General features: G+C 41.6%; 1 protein-coding gene across 1 annotated transcript; it reads right to left on the minus strand.

Annotated features, from left to right (window-relative positions):
- Nucleotides 1–1536: 1536 nt before the first annotated feature.
- SPC24 (SPC24 component of NDC80 kinetochore complex) lies at nt 1537–12182 on the minus strand. The gene is made up of 5 exons (XM_074203430.1): nt 11935–12182; nt 5228–5372; nt 3542–3634; nt 3029–3105; nt 1537–2943 (listed from the first exon to the last, which is right to left on the minus strand). Exons 1-5 carry the CDS (start codon nt 12092–12094, stop codon nt 2837–2839), a joined length of 582 nt encoding a protein of 193 aa, XP_074059531.1. The 5' UTR covers nt 12095–12182; the 3' UTR covers nt 1537–2836.
- Nucleotides 12183–13446: the final 1264 nt, after the last annotated feature.

Consider the following 13446-nt stretch of genomic DNA (forward strand, 5'->3'; position numbering starts at 1 on the left):
CCTCACTCATCCCCTCCAGTGGTCTCCTCTCTCTCTCGAGAGGGCCTAGCTGGACAGGGATTTGCTGACACATTTCAGCTTGCACATTCCTGCCAGACTTCTCTTTTGTGCCTTGCCCCACCCCTATTGGCAAAGTGAAGGGTTAGCTCAGAGTAGCCAGAGAGGTTGGACCCTGGCCTGACACCAGGAGGTGCATGGAGGGACATCACCTCATTGGTGGGCGGGGACCCTAAATCTCCGGCTCCACCTCTAAGAGGTTCCAGGAGTCTCAAGTTCCTCCTGTTGTCTCTGCCTTGTGCCATCCCTGGCTTGAACCCCCCAGTCTGAGGCAGCTCCCCTTAGAGCCCCTTCCAGACACCTTGGCCAAGCTCCAGTGAGTGATGATCAGAGAACCACCATCACCCACCCTGGCTCGGGTAGAGGAAGGTCAAAGGACCTGGGTTCAAACAGCAGCTTTGTTGACTTCTTATGTGACTTGGGCCAAGTTGCTTTCCTCATCCAGCTATTTCCTCATACACGTGGAATCCACACCCCATAGAAAAAAATGCAGGAACTGGCCTGGATGGTTTTTAAGATCCCTTGCAGTTCCAACTCTGTTTCTTTAAAGCTTGAATCTCCTGGGAAGCCTGGGAGGGGGTTTAGTGAAATCTATGGATGGAGGCAGTCAGCATCCTTGGGGGAAGAGGATGTGACTCATGCTGAATAAATATTAGTCAGAGGTGATGGTTCAAAGCCTCCCCAGCTGAACAGGTTTAATTTGCACCCTAAACCAGGTCTCCTCCTCAGTTTCCTGATCCCAGATCCCAGGCTGGGGTGGGGTGGGGGCAGGAGTAGTAAGTCTTGGGCTGGAGTACCACACCAACCTGGCCTGGGGGCCACAGCTCTGCTCTGAGTCAGGCCTGAAGCATGCTGTCAGTCTCTCCTCCCACTTCCCCAGGGGTCATGGTCTCCACCTCACTTTTCATAATTGCATTCTTTCAAAGCCAGGGAGCAACCTGAATGAGGCCAGGGAGAAGGATGCTCATGGAGCCCAAGCCTGGGAGTACATTCCAAGACCCTCCCTGGCTTCTGCACGTCTCTCCAGAGTACTTGGACTCTGCCAAGTCCCCTGCACATGTCCTCAGATATCAACTTTTCTTGTCTGGTCAGCAGATTTCATCTGAAGGACATTCCCTCAGAGGTCATGGCTCAATGAGAAGCCACTGTCAGTCCTCACTCTGCTCAGCTTCTCTTGGCTATTCTCCCACTGGAAAAAAAACTAGGCAGGTCTCTTTGGGAGAAGAGAAGGGAGTAGGAACCTGACTGGGGACATGCAAATTTTAAGTATTAAGTCTTTGGGTTCAGGTAATTCCCAGTTATAATTTAATTAGGCTCCAGAGGCTGCTAACATTGAATGTTTTCCTATTTTTTAAAATCTTAGAAATCTACTTAATGTTTCTGTGGGCCACATTCTTAGCTTGTATACCCCACAGGACTCAGTCCTCTAGGTTAGGCTTGATTTTTTGCTTACAGTTACAATGGAATAAAGAAACCAAGTTTCACCCAAACAAACAATTTATTTAGAAATATGTACAGCTGCAAAACAAATTGAGACCAAGACTCTCTTTAGCCAAGGACCCTGAAGCTTGGTTTCTATTTAGTTTGCAGGCAATGAAAAACAGGATTGTAGTGACTGAGACATCTGGTTTCTCAGAAGTCGCAGGTTTCACATTGAGGTAAGAGGGAGGGGGGTAGTTTTGTGACTTTCCTTAAGCTGGGGAACCTTTGGCAAGGAGAGTAATCAGATGATTACAAGTCTCACAAAATGGTGGATAAAGGCAAAATGGAGTCACTAATGCTATTTTTTAACATAACAGTCAGTCCTCTGGGTTAGGCTTGGGGCAGAGGGCCATTTGGGAAATTAAATCATTACTATTCTTCCAGAACTCTAAGTCCCATGTTACGTCTGTAGTGGTTTGCATGAGACTGGTAAATGGTTGGTGCTTTAGAAGTGCCAGCTGCCTAGCCTGGGTTTGCCTCAAGTTCCTGCAACATGGGAAAAGTAGGGCTCAGGACCTTGCTCTTAGTGCCATCTCCTGGCAACTGTTAGACTTCCCTTGATAATCATTCCATCTAACACTGATGTAGCCCTTGCTATACTCCTGACTGGTTGGTCAGTCCTCTCCTTGAAAAATGAGCTATGAGTTTAGGAAAAATTACTGAGTGGACATTTTTACTTTACAGTATAATCTGGAGACCTGAGATGTCAAATTGCCAATTACTCTCAGGGAGCTGATGAGCTGGTGAATGTCATCTTGTCTAATATAATGTTATGGTGAAATATTGGGTTCAAATCCTCCTTTAATCCCTCTTTACACTGGTGAGGAGGAACAGGGTAAAAGGAAAGAGAGAGAAGGATAAATAGGAAAAAGAAATAGGATAGAGGAAAATAGAGTAATCATAACTATGAATGGGATGACTCACCCAGAGAACAGAACCAGATAAAGTAGATTAAAAACCAGAAACTTACATCTTGTTTACAAGAAACATACTTGAAGTAGAGAGACACACATAAAGTAATGGTAAGGGGCTAGAGCAGAATCTATTATGTGTCAGCTAAAGTAAAAATAAATCAGGAGTATTAATCAGGATCTCAGTCAAAGCAAAAGCAAAATAGATTTAATTAAAAGAGATATGCATTTTGCTAGAAAGTAACAATAATAAAGTAATGCCAATATTAAATATATACGCACCAAATGGTATAGTATCCACATAAATGAATTTCTCTACAATTATCTACCCTCCACTTTCACATTCCCCATTTCCATATATACACCAGTGAGACCACTGGATTGGATCACCACTGTGTATCCACCAAGCTCCAGAGATAGTCACTGATAAACTTCTTAGAGTGCTGGGTGCTATCCAAATGGATAGGCTGGGCAATGTTGGGACCATGATGAACTGAGGAGTCAAAGTAAAGGAAAACAAATTTCTATTTACAATCCCTCCAACTGGGACCCTTGCCCCCCTTAACAGAGAAGGATACTGCCTTTGATTATAGTTGGTTCACATTCATAATCCCATTCTATTTTACTGACTCGAAGATACAGTTGAGATATATATCTGCAAAACAAGACACAAAAGATTAGGTGACTGGGAAGGGCAATATTTTTAGTTGTAAGTTAACAGAAGTGATGTAATTTCATCCATCTATAAAATGAGAGAGGTTGTAGAGGATGATCTCTACAGCTTTAAATCCTATGATGCTTCCAATATTAATCAGATGGCTTTGTGAATTGTGGTAACCAATCTTCTGGTGAGCTCTGTACTTAATTTGGTTGTTCCTTGAATGATGATTGCTGTGGAGTCCAGCTTGGTGTGATCTGACAGAGCTCATGCTCCACTGCTATAGCCTCTAAAAGTCCATAGTCATATCATGATGAGGCATCAAAGTAGGACTTAATAGATACTATCAAGATCTCTGCCAAAAATAGAGACCATTTTATTAGGTCAAATATATACCATTGACCTCAAGTAACATGTACTATGGAACACTTACATAGCTGGAGGGATCTCAGAGGTTGAAGCTCCTTCTGTTTTTGTGAGGTCTTGCTCCATTTCCTTCAGTTCTTCCAGCTCTTTTGTCAACAGAGTTTTATCAGGAAGTTAAAGAGCTATTCATTTTTGAATATTCCCCCTCAATCCTATAAAACTCGCAATACTGGTCTCTAATATGAGGACCTTTCTCCCAAAACTACAAATATAAGTAATTTACAAGAAAGTATGTATGCACATATATATATATATATATATATATATTAATATATAATATATATATATATTATATATTAATATATATATATATATATATATATATATATATATATATTAGGTGAATCCAACTGTGGAAAAGCATATGAGGAGTTATCCCAAAACATAAACAATCGAGTTTGGCTAGGTAGTTGTCAAAAGAAATAAGAAATATCAACAAATGTATGAAAGAATCCTCCTGATACTATATGGTGCAGTGGATAGAGCACTGGCCCTGGAGTCAGGAGGACCTGAGTTCAAATCTGGTCTCAGACACTTAATAATTATCTAACTGTATGACCTTGGGCAAGTCACTTAACCCCATTGCCTTGCCAAAAAAAAATCCACAGCAAATATTAATGCAAATGAGGTTTCATCTCATTTGAAAACTAATATAAATGAGAAAAGATGAAAATGATTAAAGTTAGTGGGATTAGGGGTAACTAAGTGGCACAGTGGATAGAGCACTGGCCCTGGAGTCAGGAGGACCTGAGTTCAAATCTGACCCCAGACACTTAATAATTACCTAGCTGTGTGACCTTGGGCAAGTCACTTAATCCCATTGCCTAGCAATCCCCCCCCCCCCAAATGTTAGTGGGATTATGAGGAAATATGTGCTATTGATGGAGCTATAAATTGTTTCAACCCTTCAGGAAAATACTTGGGAATTATACTTAAAAAGTCACTAAAGAATGATTAAAGAGTCAAACTTTTTGACCCAATAATTCTACTACTAGGTACATGCTCCAAGGAAGTCAAAGATAGGAGAAAAGCTCCCACATACATAAAAAAAAATGCTATTTAATAAAGAACTGGAAGAAAAGTAGATATCCTTTGTTTGGAGGAAGTCTGAAGAATATGAAGATTTCATATTCATGGGAAAATACTTAGGAACTTATGCAGAACTGACACAATGACCATAGTCATGTAAAGCAAAATGGCACAGAAAATCTTGTACACTTGCTTGATGCAGCAGCTAATCATGACCTCTGAAGACTGATGATGAAACTCTTTTCCTGCCTCTCAGTAAAGAGGTAGCAGATTATGCATGGAATGAGGCAAATACTTTCAAACATGGTCAATGGTTTGACTAGTTCTCTATGACTGCACTTACGTTACAGAAACATTTTAGTGTATTGGAGAGAGGGCTGGCCTTTGGAGCCAGGGAGACCTGGATTCTAGCCCTGTCTCTGACTGCCTCTCAGTATTTTAGGCAACTCTCTCAGAGAGCGATGCTGACCTGCCTTAGTAAAGGGAGTTTTGTCATTTAGAGGTTCTCTATTATCAATGAAATCCAGATCTAATCACCATCCCTACTTATTTGTTATAAGGGAGAATTCTCTAGGCATGGGGGTGGTCATTGGAAAGTTATAGTGATAGCAAAAAAAAAAAATCAATATTGAATTTTATTTTAAAAGAAAAAGAATAAGGATATTGTAGATCAGCCTTTAGATTGGCATCCTTCTTGCTGGCCTTCTGAAGCTCAGATTCAATTTCCTGTAACTTGGATTCAACATGTTGTGCTGTTTCATCTTCATCAATAAGTTTTTGGGCCACATCTTCCTGCATAGAAAGGATCTCTGCAGATAGACCAGAAAGGGTACATTCAACTTCAGAAGTTCAGTTAGGAAAAATAGTGAATAGCCAGAGTTTCCTTCCCTTCTGAGAAAACAAACACTCAGCAAACTAGTCCAGGAAATATTTGCACTGTACAAACAAGAGGCATTTTTCTTTTCTTTTTTTTAAATTCAATTTTATTTTCAATTCCAAATTCTCTCCCTTCCCCATCCCCTCATTGAAAAGGCAAGAAACACAAAACCCATTACAAAATGAAGTCATACCAAAAAATTTCTGCATTAGTCATGTTCCAGAAGAAAAAGCAAGTAAGAGAAAAAAATGCTTCCGTTTTCATGCTGAGTCTATCAGTTTGATATTTGGAGGTATATGGCATTTTATATAATGAGTTCTTTAAATAAAATTTGGATTATTGTACTGTTCAGAGTAGTCAAGATTTTCAAAATTACTTATCTTTACAACATTGCTGTTTCTGTACAATATTCTCTTGACATAAGTTCATATAAGTCTTCCCAGGTTTTTCTGAAACTTTTCCTTTCATTATTTCTTACAGAACAATGGTATTCTATCACAATCATATGCCACAACATGTTTAGCCATTTCTCAGTTGATGAGCAACATCCTTTCTTTGTCACCACAAAAAAAAGTACTATAAATACTTTGTACATATGAGTTGTTTTCTTTTTTCTTTGATCTCTTTGGGGGATAGATGTATTAACATTATTTCCGGTCAAAGAATATCCAGATTTTAGTAGCTTTCTGATATGATTCCAAATTACTTTCCAGAATGGTTTGATTATAATGTTCAGTTTCACCAATAGTATATTAGCATACCTGTTTTTCCATGTTCCTCTAGCATTGTGACTTTTCTTTTCTCTTATCTTGGTCTATCTGATGAGTATGATGTGATACCTTAATTGTTCTAATTTATATTTCTCTAATTATTAGTGATTCAGAACATTTTTTTAATATAACTATTAGTACCTTTGATTTTTTTATCCTCTGAAAACTGCTTATTCAATATAATTTAGCTATTTATCAATTGGAGAATGACTCTAATTCTTATATTTAAGTTCATTCTCCTATATATTTGAGAAATAAGATCTTTATCCAAGAAACTTGCTTCAAAGACTTTTTTTCCCACTATTGATTTGCTTGTGCAAAATTTTAAAAAATTGTATCTAATAAAATTATCTATTTTACCTCCTGTGAACCTATCTTTTGTTTGGTCAGACATTTTAAAATACCTTTTCCCAAAGATATCCTTTCCTTTGTCTTTCCTTTAGGAGGCAGCTGTGGTCTGTGGATATTTCTCTTGGATGAAAGCCACCTGAACAGGTCTGGTAGTCTGGACAAAGGAATAGGGCAGGAGAAGCTTCAGGACTCGACCCTCCTCTCTGTCCTCACGGATGCCCCATTCAAAGGGTCTAGGAGCAAGAGGATGAGGTTCAAGTCCTATGTTCCCCAACTTGATGGTTGTTCAATTTCCACTTTCTCTTCAGGGGTCAGCACAAATACTACCTCCTTAATGAAATCTACCTGATCAAGTCATTCATAAATGAATTCTAGTTCTAGTGCTACTTTTGTAATCCTCCTTCATTCAAATGCTGATTAAGTAATTGTTTCCTATCCAAAATACATTAAGTATCTGCTATTTGTCAGACATTACTAAGCCTGGGGATACAATAAGTAAAAACAAAGATGGCCCCTACCCTCAAGGAGCTTACAATATAATGTGGACAGCAGATAGAGCTCTGGATACAGATGGTATTCTCCATTGTAAACAGCCCAAAATTGTCCCTGATTGTTGCACTGATGGAATGAGTGAGTCCAGCAAGGTTGAACATCACCCCCATGTTGCTGATAGGGTGTACAGTGTTTTTCTGGTTCTGCTCATCTCACTTGGCATCAATTCATGCAAATCCCTCCAGGCTTCCCTGAATTCCTGTTCCCCCTGGTTTCTAATAGAATAGTGTTTCATGACATACCTATACCACAGTATGCTAGGCCATTCCCCAACTGAAGGACATTTACTTTATTTCCAATTCTTTGCCACCACAAACAGGGCTGCTATGAATATTTTTGTACAAGTGATGTTTTTACCCTTTTTCATCATCTCTTCAGGGTATAGACCCAGTAGTGGTATTGCTGGATCAAAGGGTATGCACATTTTTGTTGCCCTTTGCGGGGTAGTTCCAAATTGCTCTCCAGAAAGGTTGAATGAGTTCACAGCTCCACCAGCAATGTAATAGTGTCTTGGATTTCCCACAGCCCTTCAAACAATGATCATTATCCTTTTCAGTCATATTGGCCAGTCTGAGAGGTGTGAGGTGGTACCTCAGAGAAGCTTTAATTTGTATTTCTCTAATAAGTAAGGATTTAGTGCAATTTTTCATATAACTATGGATTGCTTTGATCTCCTCATCTGTAAATGGCCTTAGCATATCCTTTGACCATTTGTATTGACTCTACTTTTTCATCTTCTCATTTTCAACATCCTTCCAGTCACCCAGATTTGCAATTCTTGCTTGAGTCACCTTGGCCTCCTCACTACTCATATCTAATCAGTTGTCAAGTTTTGGGGATTCTTCTTCCACAACATTTAAAAAATATGACCCAGTCTTTCATGTTCTCAGTACCTCATAGCCTTCTGACATCAGTTAGATATTCTTTTTTTTTTAATTTTTAATTTTTTGTTTTTTTGCAAAGCAAAAGTCACCTGTGTGACTTGTCCAAGGTCACACAGCTAGGTAATTGTTAAGTGTCTGAGGCTGGATTTGAACTCAGGTCCACCTCCAGGGCAGGTGCTCTATCCACTGAGCCACCTAGCTGTCCCCAGTTAGTTATTTTTATTTTCAGTTTCTCTCCTTCCCAAACCATCCCACATCCAGCTGCCTTTAGTTTTTCCTTTTCTTTTTGTTGTTCAATCAATAACAAATAAGAATGGGAAAAGAGGGTTCATCTCAAAGCTGCCTTTCTTGTCTGTCATAATGATGTTGCTATAAAACACAGGTTTGACCATGTTATTTCCCTGCTAAAGAAATTTCAGTGGTGGGGGAGTGGGGAAAGTGGGAGGGTTGAATAGAAAAGACAGCTATTTGAATAGAAAGAGGCAGGCAAGCTCTCACGTATCTATTTCAGCAAAACCTGAACAAAGCACTTTGTCAAATAATAATCAAATTTAATTAGGAATTGCAATTAATTACTTTTCCTACCCCAGAACTGAACAAAAAAGTCACAAGTCTAAAGGCAATAGAAAAAGTCAAGGTCAACAATTAAGATGAAGTTTATCTGGTAAATAACCAAAGATGGGTGGAAAGAATATGAGAAGTTATCCCAATAGATAAACAGATAAACAAAAATTATTTCAACCCTTCAGGAAAATAACTGGGAATTATACTTAAAAAGTCACTAAAGAGTGACTAAAGTGTGTGGTAGCCTAGAAGGCTCTATTTTCTGAGAAGCAAGAAAGAAGCTTTCTTTAGTGCAAACCTTGGAATACTACAGAGGTTATGATGAAGAGGGAGGGCTGTGTGTGTGTGTGTGTGTGTGTGTGTGTGTGTTAGAATAGACACACTCTGGGAGGTAGAAGCCTGTGTGCAAGCATAAATGACCCAAGCTTGGGGTAGCTAGGTGGCATGGGGCAGCTAGGTGGCACAGTGGATAGAGCACCGGTCCTGGAGTCAGGAGTACCTGAGTTCAAATCCGGTCTTAGACACTTAATAATTACCTTGCTGTGTGGCCTTGGGCAAGCCACTTAACCCCATTTGCCTTGCAAAAAAAAAAAAACCCTAAAAAAAAAAAGGCTTCTAATTACCTAGCTGTGTGGCCTTGGGAAAGCCACTTAACCCCATTGCCTTGCAAAAACCTAAAAGGAAGGAAGGAAGGAAGGAAGGAAGGAAGGAAGGAAGGAAGGAAGGAAGGAAGGAAGGAAGGAATGACCTAAGCTAAGACTAACTACAGTGGACACAACACACAAGTGGCTCTGGAATAATGTCCCACTTCAGGAAATAAAGATAGGTTATATGAGTAAATAGAAGATACCAATTACTGTAAAGATTATATTCAGAGATATCAAAAAAATCCTAAAACACAGAATACAATAACTCAGAAGGAGAGACTCAAAGAAAAAAAATGGATTTTCTATAAGGACTGCATAAATATTGAAAGAAATGAAAAAGATAAAAAATGAGATAAAAACCATGGAGGAAAGAAGTGGAACAATAAATTTCTTATTCAAATCTTATTCAAGTAACAGATTCATTGAAAATTGGAATAGGTCAAACAGAAATCAGTGATTCTATATAAAGATGAGAAATATTAAAACAAAAAGATTTTTATATAGAGGGAATTAAAGTATTTAATATAAAAGAACCAACTAGTTTGGAAAAAGGGTCAAGGAAAAATAACTTAAGAATCAATGCATTCCCTGAAGACCATGATAAAAAAAATCCTAAACTTGTGTACTCTGTTTGAAAGAAATCACGATAAAAAACTGTTTAGATCTATTATAGCTAGGAGACAAAATAAAAATAGAAAGAACTACTGATCACTTCCTGAAAGAAAAAGTCCAAAAATGTCAATCAAAATCCAGAATTTTCAGGTCAAAGAAAAATGACTGCAAGCAATCTGAAAGAATTCAAGTACCACAGAACCAAAGTCAATAACACACAAGCCTTTCTAGCTTCTACTATAAATGAAAGATTCTTAGAATGCAATATTCCAAAAAGCCTAAGAGGTAGACTGAATATAATGCTACAGGGGGAAAATAGACTTTTAATTGAATGGAGAACTTTCAGGCATTCCTGATGGAAGAAAAAAACTTCAATGGTTCCATAAAAGACAAACTCCCCACCTTAAAACTCTTCACAATCCAACTCCAGCCTATCTTTCCAAGGTTTTTTTTAAATTATTTTTTTCAAGGCAATGGAGTTATAGTGACTTGTTCAGGGTCACACAATTAAGGGAGTATTAAGTGTCTGAGGTTGGATTTGAACTCAAGTCCTCCCAACCCCACTATCCACTACGCCACCTAGCTGCCCCCAGATTTTGTTTTTAAAACATTACTCTTCATATGCATTTCCTTTCAGTCAAACTGCGGCTACTTGTTACTTGATAAGACATGATATATTCAACATTCATTCCTTTGTACAGGTGGTCCCCCATATCTAGAGTTCTCTCACTTTTGCTTTTTGGAATCTCTGAATCCCTGTTAGAGGAGAATTTCTGGCTTGGGCCTGTCATAGTCACTGTGATAAGAGAAAGACTATGATAGGAAAGCAACTCTGGCTCAGGATTCTTGTCAACACTATGATGAAAGGGTGCCACGGTCTTTATTCTGACAGACATTGTTTTCATTGTTCCTGAAAGTCAAAAGGGCACAACCCTGCACAATCAAGTTTGTAAGACAAGTCATAGCTCCTGTTTTGGCTAGTTTCAGGTGTCCTTTTCTTCTCTCCTGTTTCTTGTTTCTAGACATGTATATTCTTATTTTTCTGTGAAATTCCATTTTTCTAATGAGTTTATTGTCATTCTACTTCAGGGTGCTGAAGCTGATGCTCTGGGCTCATTGACTATTCAATTGAGCCTTTATTCTGAGTAAAATGATAGAAAGTGCATTCCAGTGACTGACAGAAGTTGTTTGATTCTTGTTCTTTGTTATTGAAAACCAAAATGACATCACTATAAGGGGCAGTGGTGCAGTGGAAAGAGCACAGGCCCTGAAGACAGGAGGACCTGAGTTCAAATTCGACCTCAGACACTTAATAATTAATTACCTAGCTGGGTGGCCTTGGGTAAGCCACTTAACCCCACTGCTTTAAATTTTTTTTTTTTTTTTTTTAGGATTTTGCAAGGCAAATGGGGTTAAGGCCACACAGCTAGGTAATTATTGTCTGCGGCCAGATTTGAACCCAGGTACTCCTGACTCCAAGGCCGGTGCTTTATCCACTGCGACACCTAGCCGCCCCCTACCCATTGCTTTAAATATTTAAAAAAAATAGTGATCCGACCTTTATATTTAGGGACAAGCCGGCAACTGGAAGGTAGGCGCCGGTCCAAGGTCGGGCTCTAGGGTGCGGCCAGGGGGCTGGGCCCCGCCGCGGCGCGTGTCCGCCCTACCCGCGCCCGCGCCGCTTTACGCCTATTTGCCAGTCCTCGGTTGGCGCATGACTGGGGGGCGTTTAATCAATACTCGCTAATTAATTGATCTCGGAAGAAAGGGCGGAGCAAATCGGTGAAAGACTGGAAATGCCAAAGAGCGGGCTTTAGGTGGAGTCCAAGGGGCGGGAGAAAAGGCCGGGAAGGAGCGGGCCCGGGCCCTGCGCGTGCGCCCTGCCTGCCCCGCCCCCCGCGCTGCGTCACCGGCCCCCCGCGTCACCTGCCCCGCCCCCCGCGCTGCGTCACCGCCCCCCCGCGTCACTTGCCCCGCCCCTCGCTCTGCGTCACCGGCCCCCCGCGTCACCTGCCCCGCCCCTCGCTCTGCGTCACCACCCCCCGCGTCACGTGCCCCGCCCCCCACGCTGCGTCACCGGCCCCCCGCGCCGCCCCGCCCCGCGCGCCCCGCACCTGAGAGGAGCCGATGGGTGGTCTTCTTGGTGTCCAGCAGCTTCTCCAGCATCCGCTCCTGCCGCCCCAGGAGCCGCCGCACCCGCGCCCCGGCCCGGTTGGGGTTGAGCAGACCGAGCAATCCCTGGCTCACCTCCTCCATGTCCCGGAATACCGCCATGGCCAGGGCCGGAGTCCAAAGAAGCTCGGCGGCACCGAGCCCGCTCAAACTCAAACCGCCACCGGCGCGGCCTCGTTTATTTTCTTCGCTTTCCATTGGCTTTCCGGCCCATCAGACGTACAAAATAGCCAATCGGCATTGAGGGGGCGGGGCTGTCTCGATGCGCATGCGTGACAAGGTCTCTTCTTGAGCGCATGATGGAGAGCCTTGCTCCCTCTTCTCCTTTGGCGGCCCGCCCGCACCCTGAGCCCCTAACCAAATACCTCGGGCCCTTCCGTGAGGAAAAACAATCCTCTGTGCATTGGGTTTGCCCAATTGGGTCTCCTGTTTATGGTTTCCAATCCCTTCCAGAACATAACCCTGATTGCCTCCCATCCAGGACCACCTCCAGCCATCCTGATTCATATCAAGTCCAGTGACCCAGATGACTCTGGAGGAGAAAATGAGACCGGTGACTTAGCACAGCACCTCGTCACTCAAATCCAATTCATAGTTTTCTTTGAGAATGAAGGACAAGCAGCAACTGCCCGGCGATCTTACTGCCACTCTCCACAGCCTTCTCATCCCATGTTAAACCTCCCCTGGCTCAAATCTATCATTAACCAGACAGCAATCAGCCTCTCACCTAGAAATGGCAGGAACAGAACAGAGTAGGCTAGAGACAGGAGAGTCAAGGATCAATCAGAAGTTTAATTTCAGAGTGAGGAAAATAGCTTGCAAGCAAGGATACAGGGGCAGGAGCCCAGTATGATGAGGTCTTTGCAAGGCAAATGGGTTAAGTGGCTTGCCCAAGGCCACACAGCTAGGTAATTAAGTGTCTGAGATCGGATTTGAACCCAGGTACTCCTGACTCCAGGGCCGGTGCTTTATCCACTACGCCACCTAGCTGCCCCTAGTATGATGAGATCTCAATACTTATGCCAAGGGCTAAGCTCTAGTCCTTAATATGGCTGAGGGGTTACAGCAACAAAATGACAAATTTAATTCATAGCAGGGCTACCTGATCACATTATGGGTCAGCTCCTCCAAGCTCAGAGAACACCTGACTCTGGTGGGAAACAATTCCAGGATTTTGCAGAGTGCAAAGGATTATGGTTATGCCAAGCTCAAGCCGCAGCCTACTTGCTGGGCCTTAGCTCTGGGAAACAGGGTTCACTGTCTCCTAATATCTTGACACTATCTAGCCTGTCCTAACCTGTCTTCTGACCTCCAACCTCCATTCTCAAACTAGATGTCCAGAAGATACCTTAAAAATGTTTAAAACCAAACTCATCATTTTCTCCCCTAAACCCCCCTAAACCCCAACCCTTTATCATTTCCCTTTTAAAATGAGATATTAATAACTTATTGAG

This window comes from Macrotis lagotis, chromosome X (genome assembly GCF_037893015.1).
Source record: "Macrotis lagotis isolate mMagLag1 chromosome X, bilby.v1.9.chrom.fasta, whole genome shotgun sequence".
NCBI classification, from domain to species: Eukaryota; Metazoa; Chordata; class Mammalia; order Peramelemorphia; family Peramelidae; genus Macrotis; species Macrotis lagotis.